The 25,195-nt window shown below is 54.3% G+C and overlaps 1 protein-coding gene across 1 annotated transcript; it reads right to left on the bottom strand.

The window, feature by feature from the left end:
* Positions 1 to 6,664: 6,664 nt before the first annotated feature.
* GMEB2 (glucocorticoid modulatory element binding protein 2) lies at positions 6,665 to 21,900 on the bottom strand. The gene is made up of 9 exons (XM_074157274.1): positions 21,715 to 21,900; positions 16,753 to 16,850; positions 15,829 to 15,956; positions 14,315 to 14,418; positions 12,064 to 12,221; positions 10,149 to 10,220; positions 9,383 to 9,520; positions 8,733 to 8,855; positions 6,665 to 8,536 (listed from the first exon to the last, which is right to left on the bottom strand). The coding sequence occupies exons 1-9, from the start codon at positions 21,843 to 21,845 to the stop codon at positions 7,890 to 7,892; spliced, it is 1,599 nt and encodes a 532-aa protein (XP_074013375.1). The 5' UTR covers positions 21,846 to 21,900; the 3' UTR covers positions 6,665 to 7,889.
* Between the last annotated feature and the right edge of the window lie 3,295 nt (positions 21,901 to 25,195).

Here is a 25,195-nt window from a genome sequence, read left to right as displayed (position 1 = left end):
CACACACACACACCCCTGCCAAGCCCCCCAGCGCGGAGGGGATGCTCCCGGGGCCGCCGGCCGCTGCTCACCCGCGGAGGGTCGGGGCTCTCCCGCACTCAACCTCCGTCCAGCGCCGGTACAGAATCCGGGGAATAATAAAGCGAATACTAAAGCCAATATTAAGCGGCTCGGCGGCAGCTCCGGTCGCCAGCCCGGCCAGCCCCGCCGCCAGCCCAGGAGCCCGACGGTCTCCGCTTAAAAAGGGTTTCCGGGGGGTGGGGGGGTGGGGGGGTGGGAAGCGCCGATTTCGTTTCTGTTCATCAGCATCGCTTTCGTTTTCCGTTCCTATACTGCCTGCCAAGGTGTGGACGCTGCTGCAGAAAGTTCAACCTCCAGCCAAAAAAAAAAAACCAAAAAAACAAACCCCAAATCCACCCCCAGCAGTGGGTGCGCTCCGAGGCGAGCAGAGGCTGATTTGCATGGGGCGCCAGCACCCACACCCTGGGTGGCAAGAGCCCCGCACCCTGCTTTGCAGACACAGGCCACCACACGAGCACCATCGCCTGATGCTCAGCACCAGGGCTACGGGGGCTCCTCACCCCCCCCCAGCCCCTCACTGACCCACAGCAGCCCAGGGCAGCCCCAGCGCAGGACAAGGCAGCATCCTCCCCCTGCTGATGCAAATTTGAGGGTGGTACACACAGATAAGCCGCAAAAGCAGCATCCCTGCTAACACTGCAGCCTGAGAACTCCCCCAAAACTCATGCATCCAAGCAAAAGGCCCAGGAGGTTCCTCTAACTGCTCCCCCCGCCCCGAGCCCCAGGACCACACCACGGCACGGTGATGGTGGCCGCGGCACGTTGTCTCACCGGCCCGGGACAGGAGGTTTCAGAAAGCACCGACCTGCAGAACGGATGTTGTGCTCCGCACAGCGATGCGGCCAGGCCCCAGCCTTCCCACCTAATAAAATTATCTTCATGCCGACGGCCAGCTGCAAGCCCTGGAAAGCAACCAGGCAAAACTACCACGCCTCCAACTACGAGTGGCTGTAAAAGATTGCAGGCACCGGAGGCAAAGTTTTCCCCGCTAACAGCGATGTTGTTAAATCCCCCCGCTGAGGGACGGGCACGTCGTGTTTGGTGACGCCGCACAGGGGCCCCGACACAAAGCCGGCGTCAGCGAGGAAAATAAAAGCTCGCCCTCGAAACCAGCAGGAGGAAATGGCGAGGAGCCGAGAGCCAGCCCTTGGGGCAGGCTGGTGGCGGGAGCAGAGGAGGAAGGAGGAGCAGGGACTGGTTTCTGGCATGTTTGTCAACACTGAAAGAAGGAAGAAGAGGAACGATGTTTTTCGCCTTCCAGTTTTGTGCAGTCGCACCCATCGGGAGCCCCCAGGGAAAGAAGCTTTCACACCGGGGTGCTGCGAAGGCCGGCGGGCGCTGGATGGACCCCACCAGAGCGGTGGGCGGTCGTGGCAACCACAGACCAAAGCCCCAGTGGCTGCCAGAGCCCCGGCTGTGATGGCCACCTGCAGCAGGGCCAGAGCTGCTGGGCTGGACCCTGCTCCGCTCTGCCTTTTGTCAGGAAGGGGCAAGCTCAGCCTCGCAGGAAGAGCTGACCCCATCCCCAGCTTTCCTGCCCAGGAAGGAGCCCCCCGGCCTTTCCTTACAGCTGCCACGAGAACCTTTATCGGTCGGGGCAGCGTGGGGGCCCCATCCCTGTGCAGGAAAGGAGCGGTCCCTTCCCCTGCAAAGATGCAACCTCAGAGCCAAGTGAGGCCAAAGAGCTCGGGAAGGCGTCAGCTCCGGTCCCCAGCCCTGGCACAGAGGGAGCGCGGGCACCGGGACACGCAACAGCGATGGAGCCCGTCCTGGTTTGTGTTGCCTGTGGGTAGAAATCATCCTCTCCCCAGCACTGACTCTAAACCACAGCAAATGTCTCTGTAACAGCCCGGGCATCATCAGACAACAGTAAAAACCAGAAACAAAATACCTTCAAACAACTCCCCCCTCCGAGATGCCAGAACCAGGACAGAGAGCGCCAGGCTCACGGGGCAGAGCAGCCTCGGCGCTGAGGCTCCACTCTGATTTTACGGGGGGTGGTATTTGGAGGTTTCACTCTGACTTTTACAGGTGAGGTATTTTCCCTAGAGCTCCAGCTCCAGGAGCAAACAGTTTCCATTGTCTTAGATAAAGCTCCTGGCCCTGCTTGGCACGCATAAAAAGGCGATAGAGAAGAAACCCAAGGGAGAAGCCGGGCTCTGCTGTTACTTAATCTCTGGCAGGCAGAGAGGAGGAAGGCTCTGCCCGGGCCCGGCAGCCGGAGCAGGGAGGAGGCAAAGCTGCGTCACGGCATCAACAGCACCGGGGGGGGGGGAGAGTCAAAAGCCAGGATTTGCCGATTTTAGACAAACAAACACCCAGCTGAACGCCCTGAGTTTCGGTTTCCATTCCCGCGGTGACAAGACCGGCAGCCACGGAGGGGTTTCCCCACGAAGTCATCGAGCCTGCAGCTCCCCAACAACCCCCCCCCCCCCGGCACACTGCAAAACTGTCCAAGGACAAGCTGAGACTCAGGAGGGTCTCCCACGAGGATGCTGGAGCATCTCCTGCCCTGGTACCACCCCTAAGAAACCCAGTGACTGAGGAGCTGGCGATTTCTTGGAGCCTCCTGTTCCCTGGCAGCCCGCGGGCAGCAGCGCAGGCAGGACCACGGCACAGCTCTGCCTCCAGTGCCGCCGGTTGGATGCCGAGGCAGCGGGAGCCTCTGGGGGTCTTTCCCAAAAGCCGCAGGCTGCTCCCGCGGATGCTTGGAGCAGAGAATGCAAGCGGCTGTGCCTCCGTCACCGCACAATCCGGAGAAAAACAGGGACTTGGCATGAGTCATCCGCAGCCCTTATGTAATTTGTCTCTGGATGCGAGTCCTCCACGCCCGGCTGGGAGCGGAGCAGCCCCAGGCTCCCCTCGGGAGGAATGGGGAGCGTGGCTGAGCACCCAAGGGGACCCCAGGAAGGCAGCTGCCGGCAGCACCAGGTTGGCAGAGTGGGCACGTGGGAGCCCCAGCCCTGCTGCAGGGACCCCAGGCTCATGTGGTGGCCTGACCCACTGGGATTCACCCCGATGCTCCAGTTGTGGGGTGCACGACACCCGCTGCAGCCCTGGGAGCCCACCTCGGCTCCGTAGCAGCACGCAGTCGGTAAGCGCAGCCTCACTGGGGAGGGCTCAGGGGGTCCCCAGCTCAGAGCCCCAGAGCGTGGTGCTACTGTCAGTGCCTCTGACCTGCAGGCGGGACGTGCTCCCCACAAGCGATGCTTTACTGCCGAAACCAGGGCGGAAGAACCAGGAGACAAAACAACCGCACACACCCCGGCACTTCCCTGTCTTGCTCAAGCCCCAACGGCCGCATCCCTTCTGCATCCTGCACAAGGCCAGTCATCCACGTGCCAACTGATAATCTCTGTTCCCAGCTTGCTGTAGGTGACTTCCCCTTGCTTTTCCTTCTCAAGCCTCAGCCCCAGCCCTACCACGAGCTACCAACGGCCCTGCAAGGACCCAGCCGCCCTCTGCAGAGCGGGGAAGCACCGCAGCATGCTCAGGAGCACGCTGCTGGGACATCCCAGAGCATCACAGCCAGTCTCTGCGGGGACACAGGGCTGTATTGCCAGCACCTCCCTGCCTGGCTGCCCTGAAAGCCGCTGCAAAGGGAGGGAAGGATTGCACCAGCCAAAATCCGTCAGCTGAGCTTTTGTTGCATGGATTGCTCTTCACACCCCCAGGAAGCATTGTCTTGCAGGGCAAAGTACACCCACACTGGGAATGCTTTGTGGGTGAAGCGATCTATAATCTCCGGGACAGGTAAAGGTGCGTGGAGCCAGGGAAGAGCTGCTGCCTCCTCCCCACTGCCAGCTCTGCCCCAGCACTTGCTACTCACTGTCGTGCCCCCAGCACTGCTCACACCAATGTGGAGACGCCAAAAACCCTGTCCCACCCCATGCTCAGATGCCACCAACCCCGTCCCACCCCACGCTCAGATGTCACCTCTCAGACACCCTTAAAGAGGAGCCAGGAGGCCCTTCCAGCCACCCCCTTTCAACCCGCAGGCCCTGGATAACCTGGATGGGTTTGCCCAAAGCAGAGATGGCTGGTGCAGGGCACTCAACCCACAGCTCTCCAGGACCGGGCAAACTCATCCATGCTTTCCAGCCCCCGGCACTGCCAGGGAAAGGTGTCCCTGTGGCCACAGAGGGATCTTCACTCACCGTCACAGGGTGGGAGCAGAGGGCTTTGGGCTAGAAATACACCCTTGGGTCCGGCTCAGCAACGCTGCTCACGCTGGAGAGGCAAGAAGAGGTTCAGAGTGATCACAACCCTTTATATTTCCTTGGTCTGACATACTAACGCTGTCCCAAGTACAAAGATAGGAGGGAAGAAATGACTGCGATATCGGCCAAGCAGCCTGGGAGGGAAAAGCCTGTGATTAGGCAGGACTCCTCCTAATCAGCTGTGGCCCTGGGTCCAGGCTCAGCTGAAACGAAACAGAATCTAACGCCTCAGAGGAATAAATCCTTTCCCCTTGATTGCGTATCACAGCTCCTCTGAATACAGCTCAAGGAGTTGGCTGCTATCAGCGCTGGGTGCAGCCGGGTCCGCCCCAGCCGTGCCACGGACGGTCAGACTTTGGAGCTCACCAGCCCCGTGCACACCCTGCCTGTGCCAGGGCCTGACACCTTGGGGACAGCCCAGCCCCGCACGGCACCCCATAAAGCGCTTGGCTCGGCTTTGTAACCGCTGGGTGCTTTTCTAAATTAAAACTGGTACTTTTAGGCAGGACGTGACGGGCAGCGGGTGCCTGGTGCCGAGTTTGCTGCCGGTATCGGAGACGGAGATGGCATCGAGTGCCACGAGCAACGCCCAGGCGTTCAGGCACAGCCCCACCACCCTCCCCGTACCGTTTCAGGATGCGGATTTCAGCGTAGGCAGGGGCTGCAGGGAGGTTTTTCCCCGGGATGATGGCGCATCCACCCACACTCAAATCCCAGGCAAAGGGTGGAAAATAAAATGCCACAAAGTGATCCAAGCGTCCCTGAATAAGGGCAAATGTTCAGAGTCCATAAACCCCAACTTTTTTTAAAGACATCTGAACTACCTCCAGAAAGACATCACTGCTCACAGCATCCACTGCGACTTGGGGATGCCCAGGCTGGACCAGCGAGCGTTTGAGGGGTCTCCCAGCCACCGATGGGCACACAGGCAGGATGGACAGATGTCCCTCTCCTGCTTCACCCCAGCATCTTTTCAAACTCAAAAAGCCTTTCAAGGCAACTGCCTCCCCACACCTGCTGGTTTAAAAGCAAAGTGCTCCCTTGGCAACAACACACACAATGGCCATGTCCATCTCAGCAGCGTTGGATTTGAAAGCAAAACTCATTATACACGAAAACTGCTGAAAACCCCTTAAGATGTCAGATTGCTGAAGCTACGACAGCTCCTGCCCTCAAGAGATGTGAGAACCTTCACCCAACCGCAGAGGCATGGAGAAGAGCCCCCTTGCAACCTCCTCCCCGTCCTCCAGGAGCACCAGGGACCTCATTGCCCACCTCAGGGGCTGGGGGACACCAGAGCACCCAGCACCGCTGAGCCGTGTCCTCACCCACCCACCCCAAGTGACCGTGGCTGAATGGGCTGCGGAACAAACACCGTGCCAGAGCAAACCCCAGCCCCACATATCTCTTCACCTCCGGCCCCACCGAAGGGCCAAGCCTGGCCGTGCTGTCCCCCTCCCCGGCGTGGGGAATGAGTTAATATTTATTTAGTAGGAGGAAGTAAGTGATAGTCAAAGCCAGCCCGCCTGGCAGAAGAGGCAGAGTTAGCCAATACGGGGTTGATTTAAAGGTTTCGCTGGGGCTGTGACACACAGAACCAGAGGTTTCTGAACATCAATCCTCCTCTGAGAAATGGGCTCTGCCTCCACGCGGACACACGGCATCCATCCCTCTGCTGCCACGGGAAAGAGCCAAGTGTCGACAGAGCCCCATCCCGGCTGCGGGATGGAAGATCTGCACGACCGCTGCTCTCATCCAGCCTGGTCTTGGCAGGGTGGCACCAACCTTTTCAGTTCCTGAAATTAAAAGCATCACCTCCAAAGAAAAGAAAATAAATCCTTCTATAGTATGGACATGTTTGGGATAAAGCCGCTCCCACTCGCTGAAATTGCTCAAACTCACGTGTCTGGCAGGGTCCAAGAGGTTTCTCTTCCTCCCTCCAACAGCAGAATCGCCTTCTCCTAATGCAAAACTCAGTTCTTGTCTACCTTTAACAAACCCAAAGGGTTTTTCCTTAAGTTTCATTCCTCCCAGGATTTTACCAGACCAGCACCCCCCCACACACAGCAGATTCAGACAAACAAACCACCCCCTTATCTTCCCCTGAACACAGTGGTGCATCCCAGCCCAGTCACTCAAACACCCAGGATACAGTCACAGAGCATCACAACGTGCCCAACGCCCTCAAGGGCTTGGAGCATCTTCGCACACGTGCAGACACGCGTACGTACATATATGGGTGCGTTTATATTTAAATAAAAGTGCAAAGTGCGTTCCTGCGCCGACCTAACCCTGCTTTGCAGCCCCGGCTGTCGCAACCAGACGCGGAAATAACAATAAACCAGCAGCGTTTTTTCAAAAAAAAAAAAAAAAAATTTATTAGCTCATTAAAGTGACCTGTCACCGCTGCTGCTGCCAGATCAAGTTTGTAGAAACCCCAACACTTCAAGCACCTGCCTCCTTCCAGCCGGAGACAGCGTGAAATCACTGCGGCCGCACGGCGCGTGTCTGCCTTACGACGGGACCAGATGAGACTGGCAGCAAGTCGAGTGGTGGAAGGAGTAACTGGGGGAGTCACCACCCCGTTACAGAACGGCTGCTGGAACCCGGCGGGGAGGGAACGGCAGCACCCAGCTCCTGTGGGATGACGCGCCCGGCGAGATGCTGGGCACCAGCAGGGTCACACCTCGTTAATAAGTGCAAGTTCCTCCGAGCGCTGCCGTTCAGCTCATCTCTGCACATTCAACAGCACGTCTCTGCCTTACGGCACGATCTTCACAACAAAAGGGTTTTGCTTTAAAAAAAATCCCAAAGAATGGACTTTTTTTTTTTTTTTTTCTTTTTGAGAAAACTAGAAAGAGACCCTAAATCCTCAGAAGCTACAGCTCTTCCCGCCCCCTCTGGGTTTCTCTCTCCCCGCTCGTTACCCCAGCAGACCTGGGTGACCCACCACGGCCACCGCCACGAAAGCTCCAGCTTGTTTCCACCACCCAAAGCCAGCATCACACACCAGAAGCCAACCTCCCCGTGCCACGCAGACCCTCTCCCTGGTTTCGATGACCGCACACACCCCATGCACAACCCGCTCTCCGCATCCCCGGGGACGGGGAGCAGCCGGTTCCCTGACAACTCCCATCAGTTCACACCAGACCCCTCGGAGGCCGGATCGGTGCCTGCTCAGCGCTTCGCCCGCTTCTCCTTTTGCTACCGCCTTCTCCCTGCCCTGCTCCTGCTCGCTCCTCTAACTGCTGCTGCTCCAGCTACGCCTGCAGACGAGGCAGGGCTGATGACCTAGAACAGAATAATTATTCCAAGAGAACGGGGGAGGAAAGCTTTATAAAAAAATAAGCTTTTTTGGTTTTTTTCTCTTCCAAACAGGGCAAAGCATTTTTGCCTTTCCCTTCTCCAGGCATCTTTCCTCTCCCTCCTTCCCTCTGACCTGAGCCTCCTCATTACCGATGTGAGCTGCTCTGAGTCTCGTTAACCCGTGCCCCTCGTTACACCACTCCTCGTCCCACAGCGCAGCCAGAGAAAAGGCAGTTCCACCCAGAGCGGCACGGCCAGCGTCCCTCCAGGCAAGTCCCCCTTTCACTTCTGCTCTGCCTCGTCGGCCACTGCAGTCACCTCGATGGCAGCGGTGGCGTGCTCATCCCCGGTGGCCTCGGTGGCACCAGATGGGACAGTCACAACCGTGCTCCCACCGGGAGCCATTTGTGTCACATTCTGGATGGTGGTGCCAAGTCCCGGCAGTGTCAGCAGCTGGAAGGGGCTCATCACCTTCACAACCGTGCTGCCGTCCTGCACCGCAGCCGTGCTCAGCACTGTCAGGTTGGAAGCGTCCGGGTGGATCTCCACCGTTCCGGGGAAGGTGGAGCCGGCGGAGGCCAGTACTGTGTACCCTCCCAGCAGCGGAGAGGCCGGGGAGCTGGCGGCGGGAGGCTGGGATGGGCTTTTGCCCAGCACTGAGGGTGGGAGGGCTGAGACCACTTTGCCGAGAGGGAGGTTGGCGAGCTGGGAGACAGGCATGCCGGGGGTGACTGCAAGCTGTGCTGGCTGGGACAGGACTTGGGAGGTGATGGCAGCCGGTCCAGAGGTGGCCCTGGTCAGCCTGGGACGTTTTAAAGGCGTGGGGACGGAGACAGGCGTGAGGGTCATCAGGACGTTGTTGAGGTGCTGCGACTTGTGCTTCAGCTCCTTCGCTCGCTTGCGGTGCTCATCACACTGCTGCTCCAGAGCTGGAGAGAGAGAAGAGGGTCAGCTCAGCTCAGACCCAGGACAAGCTTCCTAGGGACCGCGACAACACCTGGAGCGGCAGCAGCCAGTCCCACCACAGCTGGTGTAGGGTGCACCAGCTTTAACCCAAACCCCACTTTCTTACATAGAAAGAAAACGTGCTGGCAGTGATGAGAAGTGCATGTCTTGGGGTCATACCTGCCAGATCCCGTGTGTACTGCTCCCTCGAGCGATCCATCTGACACTTGTGGCTGGCCAGGACCTTCTTGACCAGATCCAGCATACCAAAGTTCTGGACTACGTTGTTGAGTAAAACAGCATCTTAAAAACAAGACACAGATCTTTGAGGAAGCAAAAAAATCCCTACGCAAAGTATTTATAGCTTGGTAAAAAGCATTACGACAGCGAACACGTTCAGCTGAGACAGCCAAAATCTGCAGGAGGGTGACACAACAGGCTGCGGAAGAGGAAAAAAGACAGAAGTCATGAGAAAGTGCAAGAGGTCACTAGCGTATCAACAGTTCTCTCCTGCTTAGCAGGGGTGATAAGATATCTGCTGGCACAGTAGCTGGTTGCTGATCATTATTTGATGGCCTAAATTCCACCTCCCTTCCTGAGCCAAGCGTTTGTCCAGACCTAGCAAACAGGGAACTGGAGAATTGAGGCCACCAGGAGCATCCCCGAGCACAGCTGAGAGCCTGCCCAGAGAGCAGCCAGAAATGAGATTTACTTATGATTAAATATGGCCCTATAGTGCCATCCAGATATCCCTAAGGAGGAAAAAAAATGAAGCCACAAGCCCATCTCCATCCTAATATGCCTCTGAGCACCCGTGCCCAGGTCCTTACCACCGAGCTGCAGCGGGGGATCCTGGGCTCGCTGCTGCAAGCCCTTCATGGTCTCCACTAGCTCCTGGTGGAACTCGTGGATTACTTCTTCCAGAAGACCTGTGTCCTTCAGGCTTCGCCAGAAAGCAAAGGTGTCATCTGGAGAAAGAGAAAGTGAGGGAATTAATCCTTAAAATCCTCAGAGGGGGTTTTAATGGTGACCTGCTCTGGGGTCCCCTTCTGGCCCCTACAAGGGTGAAGTCCTGCGGGGCTGTAGGCACAGGGTGCTGGGGCAAAACCCAGCCAGAGCATGTACCCGAAGGAGGGGCAGCTGGAAAAGAACATGCTTTCCCCATCCTCTGTCACAGAATATTATTTTTTTTTGGTTGGATGGGACCTTTGAGATCATCGAGTCCAAACACACGAACAGGACACCGATGCTACAGAAAAGCCTGTTGCTCAGAGCAACCAGAGGAGCAAGAATGATTTTATGACCCCTCTGATTTATTTTATTTTCTTCCTAGAGGCACATCAAGCATTTGCCCTACGCTTTGACATCTTAGCACTTAGAATAATTTCATGCCAAGACGATGCTGCGGTCAGACCGCACGCAGGCAGGATATAACACAGCACAACGTGCTGGTAAGTGGCAAATGAATAATCCCAGTGGAGGCAGCAGGGCTGCTCCACCAAGAAGGGAGCTCCTCATCCCTGCTGTTTCCCTCTTTCCCTTCACCTCCATCCTCTGCCCCGGATGCGCCAAGCCCAGTGGGATCCCAAGCCGTACCTCCGATGCTGGTGCTCCAATCGCTGGTGTCCTCACACGTTTCTATGGTAATTGTAGCCGGGGATCCGTTCACTGCAACCAATAGCAAAACAGAAAAGAAAAAAAAAAAAACAAAATAAGTCCTGATTTTTCTCTGTATTTTTCACAGGCTGTTTCTGAGGGAAGCACTCCCTTGCTGCATTTCTGCAACTTCTCCTTTTTATTGCGCTTTTATTCGAACATAGCTCTCGGAGCTGAAGGGAGAGAGACACCCGAGCGGATGCTGAAGCCGCACGCGGTTGCTGTGCCAGCAGTACTTATTTTTCCCCACTGGAGCGCAATACCCCAGGGATCGCTTCTGCAACCCTTGTAACAAGAACACATGCCCAAGAGCAGCATTTCCCTCCTGTTCCCCGCCCCCCCGCATACACACTAGTGCTGCTGAGGGCAAAAGTCAAACAGATTTAGAGCCTGATATTTTTGGCAATCGTTTTTTGCCCAGCTTACAGTTTTTTTCAGGATTGGGATGCCTGGAGAGTTTCCTAAAGCCTCCAAGGGGAGAGCATCCCCCCTGCTGTGTGGGGATGAAGGGGGGGCTCCCTCCCTTCCTCCAGCTCTGCCCAATCTCAGCGATTTTGTTACCATAGAGTCAGGGAACCGGCATCACTCGAGCCATGCACAGGAGCGGGATAAATGGGAACGTGGCCAGAGACCCACAGGGCTGCACGGAGCGTTCATACTGCTCAGCCGCTGCCATTAAATCCAATTACTCTGTGGCCTTCAGGGCTCTGGTTATTCCAGTGCTGCCCAGCAGCGTGGGAAACATCTCCCCGTTGGCGAGCTGATGTCCACGTTGAACGGGAGGGCTCGGGACAGGCTGCCCCGTGCATTGGCATCCACACCACAACACCGGGCCATGGTGCCCAAGGTGCTCTGCAGAGCTGGCCAAGGGCTCTGCTCCCACAGACACCATCAGGAGCTCGGGGCTTGGGGCACTTTGGGGGCTGTTCTTAACTCTCAGAAGCAAGAGGAGTTAAAAAAATATGGAAGTAGTGAGAAATTAGAAAGCTTTCCAATAATAAAATAAATGCCTGTAATTATAGGTGAAATTAAGTTTAGGGCTACAGCTACGTAGCCATCATCATTGAAATCCAGTTTTATGAACTACATATACCAGTGCAGATAAAATAAATCTGCTGTATCCTCTAGTTCTCTTTAATCTTTCATCAGCAATCCGAATAATAATTTGGCCAGGGAGCCTTAAATCATAGAATCGTAGAATCATAGAATTGTCTGGCTTGGAAGGGACCTTTAAGATCATCTAATCCAACCATCAACCTAACTCTGATAAAAAACCATCACTAAACCTTGTCACTAAGCACTACGTCAACCCGTCTTTTAAATACCTCCAGGGACGGTGCCTCAAATGAAAACCCCTAAATTATTCTGGAAGCAGTCAGGTTAGAGCTGGGAGGAGGAGGAGGAAGGACTCCTGCCCTGGCACCCTGCACAGCAGAAGCCGAGCTGATCCCTGCCTCCTGGGATGAGCCCTGTGGACGCTGCCCAAAGAGCAGCAAGGACAGAAAGGGACTTTGTCGAGCAACGACTACAGTTTTCTTACAGATTAATTGCAGTCTTCTGCTTCAGCTACACAGTTTGGAGTAAGGCAGGAGGCCAGAAGGGCAGCTCTTTGAGTCATGCAGTGTTACAGAGAACTAGGTGAGTTATTGCATCTCTGCTGAGATGCTCCAATAACGACTCTGCCTAACTCTGCTATGGGGAATCCTGCAACAGAGCAGGGAGAGGAAGCAGAGGGTAAAACAACCCGCAAAGCCAAAAGGAGAGGAAACCGTAAAGGGGCGTTGGATATGCGGCATTTGTTGTGTTTTAATGCTTCAAAGCCCCTGTCCAGGGTGTGAGGAATGGCTGGACGTACCATCCGCAGAAGCGGGAGTTAAAGGGATGTACTCCGTCGATGTCTGGCTGGTCAAGGACACCCTGGCTCCTGTCAGGTCGATTTTGGTGCTCCGGCAGGTGTTGGAACAGACCTTCGTGTGCTGGTAGAAATCCAGCTCTCCCGAGTCCATGATCTTCCTGCAAAACAAGGAGCAAGCACAGGGTCAGGGATGTCAGCAGGAGCAGAGCAAAAGCCAGAAGAGCAGGCAGAGGCAACATCCTGAGTTTCCCTTGACAAGTCCCCCTGTGTCCTGACCTTAGAGGCAGCATTAACTAAGAATTAAAACAGCATCCACAGCCTGCTCTGTACCGGCCACACACAAGTCCAACCACCACGCAACACTCCAGTGGTGGTAAAACCTTTCAGGAGGCTGAGACAGGGAGGAAAAAGCCCATTGTGCTGTAGCTGCAGAAAGGTCTGGAGCAGATTCAGTTTCTGACCACTTCCCTGCCACATCCCGCTTCCTCCTGCGGGATGGAGGAGGGGAAGCGGGACTTCAGCCCTCTGAAAAGGTTCCTCTCCAAGTACAACCCAGAGAGGATGAATTTCCTTAGTCCAAGAATGAAAGTCTATTTCTTCACCACTGGAGCACTCGACTTGGGCTGAGAGGCTCAAGAGACACACGAGCTTTTCCTAAGGATATATCCCTGTAAAACTAACCATATCTTGAGAAGCATCGGGACAAACCACACTGCTCTCAGCAGATCTTCTGCTGGCTAGAAGCCTTTAGGGAAAACATACTGTTTAGAGCCCAAATACTGCCATTCCCATAACAGCAGTGAAGCGGGGAGAGCTTTTCCCTGTCACTCCAGGCCATGCTCCCATGCAGTAGTTTCATCCCTGCCCCGCGATGCTGAACAGGGTCCTCCTCTCTGGGATCTCCTGATCTGCTCTGAGGACATCCCCCACCTTTGTACGAGCAACACACACCTACCCCAAACACGTCCACGCATCTGTGGGGCTCCCCACAGCAATGGCAGAGCCACCCCATCCCGCTGCTCTCCCACCTCCTAACAGCAGGGCCATGCTTGGCCTCCAGACAAGCCGGTTTTGGAGCTGGTCCCAGGCTCTTCTGCATGGGGGTCTGTAATTTCAATTAGGAACCCTTGCTGGGACTGATGAACTCCTCATTCATTGAGGAGTAAGGAGAAGAGAAGGTGCCAGTCTGGTCCCACCAGCACCTTCCCCCAGCAGCTTCCAGCAGAAGGGTCACCTGAAGTCTCAGCCCACGGCGAGATAGCAGGAAGTCTCTTCCTTTCTCTTTTTAACTCTACACTTCAAAAAGAGATGGGGCATAACCCTATTTATAAACTAAAATAAGGACTCTCAGCTTGAGCAAAGGGGGTTGCAACACTGCAACCCAGTCTAAGCACTTTGTCTCCAAAGCATCCCTGGGCTTTGCTGGTCAATAACAACTTGAGCTCCCATGGGCTGCTGGGCTTGCCTTCACACATTCCTCGTGAGGTTGTTTTGGTTTTTCCCTTGAAAGACCTGCCTTGCCAAAGCATAAGCCTATTATGCAAAATCTACATGGAGCAAAGGCTGCTTAGAAGGAATATGGGAGACGCCTGCACTGAAGCAGAAAAATACAGGCAAAGGCAATGTCACCCTGTGAAAAGAGTATAAAACCACTGACAACTCCTGGGGAAAGAGGTGATGCTTTTTTATCCTGCCTACAGGCAGAGACAGATTTTAATTGAATCACAGTCTCAGGCTGGTGTTCAAGAAGACCATAGAAGAACTAAATTGCCATAGTTAAGACTAGGGAAGAGAAACGCTTGCATAAATAAGCTTCAAATAAGTCCTTGGGAAAAAAAATACCCCAAAACCAACAAACGATGTGAAGCAGACATGCTTCATGAGAGCATTAGTTGATGACCAGACTGACTTCCATTTGGTAGGTTGCACTGAGAACCCATGGACAGCATGGCCTGACCACCAGCAGCCATTAAAATTTTCAATGGCCTTATGTCAGCTGGGAACTCAGTGTGGTTCAAGTCCTAAAAGGACCAGGGAAGCATTTCTTGCCCCAAATTATTCCCTAGGCACAAGGATAAAGCCATTGGACAGAACATGTTTGGGGCCAGGCTGCTAAAACAAACATTCAGCGGTGCATTTGCTCTCTCAGCAGCAGAACAACCACGTCAAAGACTCTGTTCCACCCCACCGCGATCCCCAAGAAAGAAGAAGTCTCGGCTGTTGCTCTGCAGATACAAACGAAGAGACTAACCGGAGCATGATCCCGTTCATCCGGATCGCCCGCTTCCAATCCTTCAGGGTCGACTTGCCCGCCAAGTGGACAAACTCCTTGGGACTAATGAGGTGATCATCAAACTGCAAGAGGCAGAAGTGCAACATCAGTGTGACAAGCCATAAACCAACGAGAGCGTGCCCCGCGAGCGCGATTCAGCAACGGAGCCAGGTTGCCCAGGTGGCACTTCCCAGCGCCCAGCAGCGGAGCTGCACCACAGCCTCAACGTGCTGTACAAATAACAGCACCAAAGCAGGTGGCGGACACACGCTTCTCCCCCCCGAGAGAACATTGACCGAGTTAAAAAAATATTAAAGCCAAATATTGCTTTCATGGTTGGTTAACAGCTGCTCAAAGCCAAGGGTTTAGGGGTGTGAACAGCACAGAGGAGTTTGCTAAATGCCCAGCCCAGGCTGGGAAAAATACATGGAGTTTATTCAAAATATCATTAACAGCAGCGAGCTGCTGGCACTCCCACTAACGAACAGACTCACAAGAGCCCGCGGTGACGTTTGGCTCCAGGGGCACACTATGCCCTGCACAAGCAAGGGAAGGAGAAGCCCATTTGATCTTTGACCTCCTGCTACCGAGCCCAACCATCGGTATCGGTGAAACCTCTGGCCCCTCTCACAGCGCACGCCCATTTCTACCGAAAACCAGCTTGAGGGAGTTGGCATACGCTGTATCAGAGCCAGCTCTTCCCCCTTCTTTTATTGCCCTACACACCCAGCTGTGCCTGAACCCATGTCCTGAGCAACCTGCAGAATATAGCCCATCTCAGAAAGGATTTCCCAAGTCCAGGCCTCCTCTTTTCAATGTCCACGTTGATCAACACGGAGCTGACTCACCATTACTGGATGAGAAACTGCTTCTCTGAACAAGTACATGGGATTTGGTGAGGAGAGAGGACTGATTTTAGGCAGCAGCAGGATTATCTGCGGCAGTAACTGTCCTCTGCCTCAGGGGTGGAAAAGACCATCTCTCCTCCAAAGGGCGAGGACCACCCTTTGGAAAACCTTCTTGCAACAGAGCCCAGAGGAGATGCTCCCTCAGCAGGATATTGTTTAGTTCATGTACAGTGTCAGCGATGGCTTACGATAACATCACTCGTGCTATCTTCCTGAATTCATCCAGATTTTAACCACAAGTTATGCAGGACACAGTAGAAGCTCTTCAGCAGATCCCCTACCAATAAACTTCTCAACAAATTCTCAACTTTCAAACCGAGCAGACGCTGGAATTGCCCAAATTTTTCAAACTCTCCAATAATGCAGTTAAATTGAGGCAGCATCTCTCCAGCCAGGACTGCTCAACTTGGCCGAGAAGACAAATATCAGGTACCACAGTACCAAGAATTTTCCTCATCTCCCACCACGATGTGGTTTTGATGCAAAGCAGCTTCTCAAAGCTCATCAAAACCAGGAAAAGCCAGGTGAGCCCGCAATGTGGGCACGGGAAGGCATGGATCCAGCATCACAGCCCTTTACTCTCACCTGCACACACTTCACGTTGATCCCAGGGCACACAAACTTTCTCCAGATGAGGTTGGCTTTGCTGTCCCCGCAGGTGATGGGGTAGACAATCTCTGCCTCCAAACTGTCCTCGTCTTCAGCCATCTTCACTTCTCACAGGGAACAGAGGAAGGGAGAGATCAAAAAGAAACGTGAGTCGCAGCCCCCGATTCACCACCCTGAGGTACACGTACAGTGATGAAGCACTTTTGAAGCTCAGGATTAAAAAGAAATAAACGTAGACAATGCATAGTGCAGTGTGTTGGGGTTTGTGGCCACCACTCGCTTGCCCTTTGCTACTAAAGCATCCAACCACCCAAATTTCTCAGGCAAAACAGTGCAGATTTATACCAGCTGCAGCTGAGTGCATGAAATCTGAGAAGTCAGTGGCCAATTCAATTCTTGATAAAAATGAAAAGAATGATGTTGTTCAGGTGTCATTCACCTTGGGTTTTAGAGCAGAACTGCTTTTAAGGCAGCTCCAGCCCAGCTGGTTACAGTCTTTGCTCACAAAATTCACTTTTACTTGTAACCAAAGCCTGTGAGTTTGCTGCAAAACCGACGTCCCCATTGCAAGGTGGAAGGGCAGGAGCCAGCGATGGCCGGACACAGGGTCTCATCCCGCACCAGGAGAGGGCAGCAGCAGCCCAGCCAGCAGCCGCCAGCTCCCTTCCCGTCACCCAGTCCCGACAGGTCACTGGGCTACCCTGGATGCTGGGGAGAGCATCCCCGGGGCCCCTGGGAAAGCATCCCTGGATGATGGGGACAGCATCCCCGGGGCCAGCTGGGTGCCCCGCACAGCAGCGGCTGGACCTTCTCGGCCGGCAGCAGTGCAGGGTTGTGCCACATTGGGGTGCTGGAGCTGGCACGACTCAACCGAGGGGCTACGGCAAAGGCTGAACCTACCTAGGACCGCTTCCTTCAGATGCGTAGAGGCTGTAAAAGCAGCAGCGGCCGCAGCAGCTGCATTTTCGGTCTCCAGCGTGTCCTCATTTATGTCACCGCTGGTAAGAGAGTTGGAGAGGCAGAGTTAAGCCGTGTGGATATGCCACCCCCACAACCAATGCCCCATGAAGATATTGCTTCCAAAGTCACTCGGACTACATTTTCCCACAAGAGCTAAAAGCCAGCTCTGGTTTTGAGAGGCTCAGCTCCGTTTTTCCATACAGAGATGAAGAGCCCCCCAGCAGGCAGGCAGGCCCGCTGCCAGCCCTGCCTCGCCTCCCTTTGAATCCCATCCCCATGGAGCTGCCTCCGGCACAGCCTGTGCTGGGGAGCTGGCGAGGAGGGATGCTGTCAGCACGGTCCCTCGCTCAGAAGTCACTGCCAGCCTTTGGCAGCTTTGCCTGGGAAGATTTCCCCAGGAAAAACATGTGTGAAACATGCTGCTGCTGTCTGGACAATGGACTGGCTGAATCCCCTGGTACGTGGGATGCTCCCAGAGAGCAGGACCTCAAGGAGCCACAAACACGCTATAAAGGAGTTCGACAAACCCCAGCAGCAGATCCATGAGCAGAGATAACATAACGTGAGCTATAGACCCTCATGATCCAATCTCTGAACCTCTTACAAGTCAACATACCCATAATATTAACTAATAGCTGAATATCCGACTGCTTTCATCCTGCCCACCCCGGAGATGTCCGGCTTCTCTTGGTGCTTTGCTGATGGAGTCATCCAGTTGGTCCTGCACAGCATCTGCACCCTCGCTCTTTGCCCATTCCAGCTCTCGCTGCAGCGTACAGAGCCCCAGGCCCCTCTAACGAGCTCCAGTGCATGCTCTGACGGGAAAGGCATTTAGGGCCATGATCTGGGACACGCTCCCTGCCCCCTCGGCTCCCGCACGAGGGAAGAAGCCCACATTGGTACCCGTATGCATCTGACCTGTGCATCACGGCCAGCTCTCAGCACGGACCGTTCCTGACGGGGTTTAAGATGTGCATTTGGTTTTGGTATTGAAGATGTCTAATTACTGTTGCAAGCTTGTCCAGCGGGGGGGGGGGAGGGCGGGGAGGGGGAACCAGTTAACTTTTCACATATTTCAGCATATAAATTTCCTAAGGAAAACCATAACAAAAAAATAAACTTGAAATTTACCCCACTTTGGTACCACGGGTGAATTATAAGAATGGTCCTAGCGACTCGCTGGCAACCACATTTCCTACCCGCAGTGCCACAGGGACAAGCAAATTCAAGAGCAACTGGTTTTTCTATCCTGGCCTCTTAACACACAGCTCCGGGCTGGAACTGCAGCTTCAAAGCATCCCTCCCCTTGCCAGCCGCAGGGCAGGTACCTGGTACGAGATAAGGGAACCGGCGTGGGCGGCAGCTCAGCCTCACCAGGTGAGTAACTTGGGAGATGCAGCTCCAGAGAAGCGAGAGCTGAAGGCAGCCCCAGTTGTGGGAAAAAAAGGCACTGCAGGATGTCACGCTGCCTCTGCAGCTCACGGCAACCAACAACCCAGAGCCCTGGGAGGGAAAGGTGATGGATAAGACGAAAGGACTCGAAAAGGTAAACTCAGAGCTAACGCATTTGCACACAGGTGACTATTACAGAAGTGGCAGTTTGAGGTGAGAAAAATGGAAGAACTGTAACCTGGTTTTTCTTCATCACTTTGCTGCTTGGTTCTTGCATTTCTCCAGATGCGTTTGGAGAAAAGCCAGCAATATCACTTCAGCAGGGAGCCAGGGCTGCGAGAGGCAGCAGCCACATCCCAACGTGCAAAGCCCAGCTCTCCACAGCCCTGACTCTGATCTGCCCCCGCCAACCACCGGACCAAAACCCCGCACCGGCTCGTCAAAAAGAAACACCCCAGCAGAAAGTCAGCACCTGAAACGCAGCTTCCTCCAGGACTCCATCGCATTCGCACTGCTCTAAAAAATGACTGAAAGGCATTACTGGGTTGGGAGAAATAACCCAGCCCACACCTTAAACCCCATCCTCCAGAGAAAAAAAAAAAAAACAACACACCAACCAAACAAGCCAACTTCAGCAGCTTGTATGAAAAATTCAAGCAACAAGTCTGTGTCTGCCACGGACACGTAACTGGGGGGGGGGAAGAAAACCACAAGAAAAGGTGCGTTTCTCCACACTGCTTCCCCCATCCCTTTCCAGAGGAACAGACTGAGGCAGATGCAGGAGAAAACTCAAACGCCTTCCAAGCCCCAGCGGTGCATCCCACCAAGCTGGTCCTGCCTTCGCCGGTTGCCATGACGAAGCCGGGGGAGGATGGCTCTCATCTTCCTCCCTGGGAGGATCCATAAACCAGATGGGAGGAATAGAAGAAAGTGCATGCTGATAAAGCAGCGGGCTTGCATCTCTTTCTCTGCCCCTCCTGCCCTCCTGCCCTGCCTGGAAACTTCAGAGAGAAAAAAAGTCTCCACCAGAAACCTGCGCTGGGGATGCTGATCTGAAATACAAGCACCTCATCAGAGCATCAAGTACAGACTCCTTCCAATCGTAGATGGAAGAGAAAAGCTTCTTGTTTATTATTACTATTTTCCCCATTTCTCTCTTCCTTTTCCAGTCAATCTTAAAAACACAGGAACTATTTAACTCTTAACCATTGGTTGTATATATATTTTTTTTTTTTTTAAAAATAGCAAAATTGTACCCAAAGGAGCACTAGTAAAAGGCACCAACCCCCAGGCCGAGTCTGGCTGTGACCTCAGCCTCATGGTTTTTAAGTGTCACATAAGATGAGTTCAAAGCCGGCTTCCTGCGCAGCAGCAACCGAGCCAAAGCCGAGGAATCCCAGCCCCTGCTTGCAGCCGCTTTCCTTACGCCAGCTGGGGCTGCAAAGGGAAAACACAGGGAGAGGGAGCCAGCACCGCTCTGGCATCTCCCCAAGAGGAGCAGAGCCCAGCAGAGGCAACCATCCAAGGCTACGGAGAGACCATGGGTGGCTCGTGCTGCCATCCACCACTCACCCCACCGCCCCGCTCAGTGAGGGGAGTCCCAGCACCCGGTGCAGTGGGAGTCGGGCGGGTTTTGCTCCATGAGCCCGAGATCCATGTCCCTCCCATCAATCCGCTGCCACCCCGGAGCACGTGGGAGCGAGAAGCCTGCCCACCGGCCCTTCTCCAGAGAGCTGTATGGAAAACCCTCAGGGAATCTCCTAATGCCTGCTAAGATACGCTCCACTCGTAGCTGCAACTAAATAAAAATCACCTTCTCTCCGTTGTGTAGAGCTGTCCTGCTCCTCACCACCCAGGGGACACTGGGAGGATGAAAAAAGGTTTCCGAAGAATAATAGGATGGGAAATAAGAACAAAAAGAAACCAAACTGATTGAGCCAGCCTCTGCCATGATCCGTGTTCCTGCACAATGCTGCGCTGCTGCACATGGGGCTGCAAAGGCTCAGAGCCACATTAAAACCAGGAACTGTTCCGCATCCATGAAGAACCACATCCCAAGTTTCCCATGCTGCTGCTTCCTCACTGAGGGAGCTAAGGAAGTCACCGAGGGCCGGAAAGCAAGAGGAGCAAAGCCTTTTGTCCCCACCATCTCCTACTCTTTTAGGAATGGAAAAGGCTCTCGGAAGCGTTTGTAGACCCAGGATGTGGAGATAGAATGAGCAGCTCCTGCCCATGGTGTCCCCGCTCCTGCCCCAGCACTGACGGCTCTTGCCCCTGCCTGTTCCTTGCCATAATTTCATCTGTTAATGAGTTTTACACAAGTTACAGCAGAACAGGGGGAATAGTGCCTGTACTCTAATGCAAAAGCTGCGCCCCGCTGCCCTGCCCCGAGCCACAGGGAACCGACATAGAAACAGCAGGGCGTATTTGAGGAAAGGAGACAAACGTCTCCTTTTTGTGGACAGCAATTAACAGCCACTCTCTACCCACTTAATTCAAATGCAGTGACTTCTGGATCAGACAAACCTGCCTGGATCCAGCTCCAGGCGTGAACTTGGATTTTCTGCCCACAAAGCACTTAAATGGCTCTGGGCACAGTCCCAGGAAAGACTACAGAGAAATAAAGCAAAGAGCCCGTGGCTACACGGGCCTTCAAGGTACCAGCCAGGCCCTTTGGCCACAGAAGCAAAGACTTGACCAACCTGCAGCTGAACAGACCAGACCGAAACAAACAGCAGCCCCGGATCTGAAATGCCAACAAGGCAGGCAGAAACCGGGCAAAACAGCAGGACTTTAAAAATCAGACATGTTCACTCCGTGTTTTTGCCCCTCCATCCGATGCCATGTGGTTTTCAAGGCCACCTCTCTCACTCCTGTTGCTGGCAGAGGAGGTTCCTGCAGAGCTCTGCCGAAAATCACGGCCCCAAACCCACCCTGGGAAGGGGAGCCCTGCGGCACCGCACTCACCGTGCTGCGAGCAGAGACTCATCTCACGGAGATACGCAGCTTAATGAAGCAATAATGAAATAAATAGCATAAAAACCATCAATTTAGCTTCTGGTGTCCTGTTCCAACTAGATTTGTGTCCATTCCAACATTTACATCCACTCAGAAAAGATGTTTTCGTTTGGTTTTTTTGTTGGTTTTGGTTTTCTTTAAAAGACCTTTTCCCCCATCCATACAAAAACTGTTGCATTGATTTTCATTCTGGGTAACACCAGCTTAAAACCACCAGTGGCAACTCGGATTTAACAGAAGAAGCGGAGCCTGCTCTGCCCTGTAAGCTCAGAGCTGCAGAGCCCACAGCCCTGGGTATGGTCCCAGGGGCATCAGTGAGGACCTAACGAGGAACCAGAGACCGCCTGGGCATCAATCACTGAGGTCCCCACTGCGAGAAGTGTTGCAAGAGTAAGTAGTAGGTGATTAAATACACCCAGCCCAGGAGACTACGATCACGGGTGGGAGGTTTTTCAGCACATCACCTTGGTGTACACCAACCCCATCTCTTACCCGTGCTGGGACAGGTTGGTGGTGACCAGCACCGTCTTCACCTCTTCCACGCCGCCTCCATCCACGGCGCCGTCAGGTGTCGTCACCACCACCACCTCCTCCATGTGAACGCTGACGTCCGGAGTGGCCATGGCGAGGCGGGAGCGGGCAGCGATGAGCAGCCAGGCGGGAGAGCTCTTGGTCACCAGCTGCCTGCGGAGAAACGAGGAGAAGCCCCGTGTCAAAAGGTCTCCCTGCTAAAACTGGTCATGGAAAGACCATCGGTCTGGTGGGAACAAGGAGAGAGGGGGCTGCAGGGAATCCGCAGGAGAAAGGGATTAGCAAATCCCCAACAGCTCCATCCCAAGAGGAAGGATGAGGGGAGGCTCATAACCCAACACACGCTCCGCAGGCTGGGTGAGGGTGATGGGCACGGGGAGAGGCCAGAGGTGGGGAAGAACTGGGGGACAGTGGCGAGGGGCAGAGTGGGAGCAGATGGGAAGCAAAAAGAACGGCCCTGACATTCACCAAAACCTCTACGAAGATATTCAGTTTAAAGGTGCATTCCCAAATGTGTTTCAGACTCTCTCAGAAGGATTTCACGCTGCTGGAGGAGCTCACCACCGTCTCCTCCACAGCAGAAACGGGGACTCTCCCCTCCTCCTCCAAAGTCACACACACACACACACACACACACACACACACAAAAATCAAATTACAAAAGCACTTCAAGCCTGCAGAAACAAAGTGACATCTGAAAACTATTTCAAAGCATGCGTTTCTAACAAATCAGCAATAGTTTTAAGACGGCGCTTAAAATCAGCTTCAGCGCCCACCCCTGCAAAGCCAGTATTTCACACGGAAGAAGAAACCTGGGAAAATAAACCCAACCCCAGTTAACTGAAGGCACAAGGAGCCCGCGCATCTTTACGCTCTCACGGTTGCGCCACATCCCCAGCTGCTCCAGCCTCCGTGCCCAGAGCACAACGTCACTCACGGGGGAAAGCCCCGGTCCCCCGGGGACACCATCGCCCACCTCTCCTGCCAGCTCATCCCCTGAGCCTGCTTTCTCAGGGGGTTTTAGGTAACTGTAGGATTAAAAGCAGTTTTAAGCCATTCAAGCAATTGGTTGAATGAGAGGTTGGAAAGGGAAATAAATATTCTTTACCAACACACGCGTATACACGCGTGCATAAACATCCTCCCGACACCTCTGTTATCGTTAGCGTTACAACGACAGTGCCATAAAACTAACATGCACTATTTAGAGCCATAAAACTGTTTGTAAATCGGCTCCTGGTAAGATCTTCAGCCCCGTCCCAGGAGGAAAGGAACCACGTCTGCGTTTCCCCCTAAGGCCTGGGCAGCACTCGCTTGCACACCAACGCCCAGGTGTTGAGACGTAGGTGACCACAAAGCATAGAATCATAGAATGGTTAGAGTTGGAAGGGACCTTAAAGATCATCGAGTTCCAACCCCCCTGGCCATGGGCAGGGACACCTCCACTAGAGCAGGTTGCTCAAAGCCCCATCCAGCCTGGCCTTGAACCCCTCCAGGGATGGGGCATCCACAGCTCCTCTGGGCAACCTGTTCCAGTGTCTCACCACCCTCACAGCAAAGAATTTCCTCCTAATATCTAATCTAAATCTCCCCTCTTCCAATTTAAACCCATTACCCCTTGTCCCATCACTACATCACCAGACCAGGAGTCCCTCTCCGGCTCTCCTGTAGGATCCCTTCAGATATTGGAAGGCTGCTATGAGGTCTCCCCGGAGCATCTCCCACAGTACCTACAGACGGTGCAGTCTGCACAGAGGCGTGAGGGTGTAGCTGTGTCACCGCTGCCCGTGTCAAGCCGCGGCTCCTCCGGAGTCCTCGGAGCACGGCGAAGGAGCCGCTCGGCCACCCTGGGCCCACCCCCGGAGCCGTGCACTGACCCGACTCGTCCGGCCTGACTCTGCAACGCCATTCACATCCCACAGGAACACCCGCCTGACCCACGCGGACCCCAGGAGATGATCCACAGGGTCCCTCCGAGCCGAGTGGCTGAAGGTGGCCGGGTCCCTTCCACACAGCCCAGCGCGAAGTCACCAACAGAGCAGGTTTTTTTGCAGCCGGACGGACCCAGGGCAAGGTGAGAGAAATGGGAGGATTTCCTAAAAACCGGCATTTTAGCGCTTGCAGAACCGGGCAGGGCACGAGCCGCACACCCGTTCCCTGTCCCCCTCGCTCCTCCACCGGGATTGGCAGCTCCCGGTCGGACCCGCTGCCTTTATCGGGATAAAACCCGCTGGGTGCTGCACGTCGGTGACCGAAGATACAAAATATAATGCAGATGCCCAGCTGCATTTTTTTTCTTTTTCTCTTTTTTTTTGGTTGCTCTGTCCCTACACCTGCCTTCCGTTTCGGGGTAAAACCCCCGGAGCCCGGTTTCGGGATGCTCCCGACATCCTGCCTGGCTTGACAAGGGCTGGATGCACCGTGGGAAGGCTCGAGCTCCCCCAACGCGCGTTTCTCGGCTACGGGCGGGCGGGAACCGGCGTGGGATGGGGAAAACCGGGCTGAAAACACAAGAAACCATCAGCAGTGGGGTGGCTGGAGGGGAACAGGAGCTGGCAGGGAGCTCCCCCCCCCCAACCCGTGCGGGTCCCTCAGGTGGCACTGAGCAAACTCCGGCGGCTGCAGGAAAGATTTGGGGCAAGGAGGGAGGAAAAAGAAGAAAGGAGAAAGGAAAAAGAAGAAAGGAGAAAGGAAAAAGAAGAAAGGAGAAAGGAAAAAGAAGAAAGGAGAAAGGAAAAAGAAGAAAGGAGAAAGGAAAAAGAAAAAAAGAAAGGAAAAAGAAAAAAGAAAGGAAAAAGAAAAAAAGAAAGGGAAAAGAAAAAAAGAAAGGGAAAAGAAAAAAGAAAGGGAAAAGAAAAAAGAAAGGGAAAAGAAAAAAGAAAGGGAAAAGAAAAAAGAAAGGGAAAAGAAAAAAGAAAGGGAAAAGAAAAAAGAAAGGGAAAAGAAAAAAGAAAGGGAAAAGAAAAAAGAAAGGGAAAAGAAAAAAAGAAAGGAAAAAGAAAAAAGAAAAAAAGGAAAAAAAAGAAAAAAAGAAAAAAAAAAGAAAAAAGAAAAAAAGAAAAAAATAGCACTGGACCATTAGGAGAGATTTTGGGGGTGCAGTGTCAGGAGGGGGGCACAGAGCTGGGGTCCCGCAGCACGGGGAGCGGGATGACACAGCCGCGTGGGGGGGTGCGCTGGGAGCACGGGGTAAGCGAGGTGGGGGGGTGCATGAAGAGGAGGGGGTTGAGGGGGTGCAAGCGGGGGGGGTGCAGGGTGGGCGAGAGGGAGCTGCAGGGGAGGGGGTGCACGGGGAGGGTGTTTCACCAGGGGTGCTGGGAGGGGTGCACAGCGCGGGGGGGGGGGAAGGAAGGGAGGGGTGCGTGGAAGGCGCATGGAGGTGGGGGGGGGGGCGAGAGGGTGCACAGGGTAGAATGGGGGGGACCCGGAGCGCAGCGGGGGG

Source organism: Numenius arquata, chromosome 12 (assembly GCF_964106895.1).
Source record: "Numenius arquata chromosome 12, bNumArq3.hap1.1, whole genome shotgun sequence".
Classification (NCBI taxonomy): Eukaryota; Metazoa; Chordata; class Aves; order Charadriiformes; family Scolopacidae; genus Numenius; species Numenius arquata.
This window is presented reverse-complemented; position numbering and strand designations above follow the sequence as displayed.

Excerpts from the sequence above, each read along its gene's own strand:
- GMEB2 (XM_074157274.1), bottom strand. The coding sequence starts at position 21,845 with ATGGCCACTCCGGACGTCAGCGTTCACATGGAGGAGGTGGTGGTGGTG. Across the intron at positions 14,419-15,828 it reads TCAACGTGAAGTGTGTGCAG|TTTGATGATCACCTCATTAG; the intron begins GTGAGAGTAAAG and ends TGCCTCTTGCAG. Across the intron at positions 9,521-10,148 it reads TTGGAGCACCAGCATCGGAG|ATGACACCTTTGCTTTCTGG; the intron begins GTACGGCTTGGG and ends CTCTTTCTCCAG.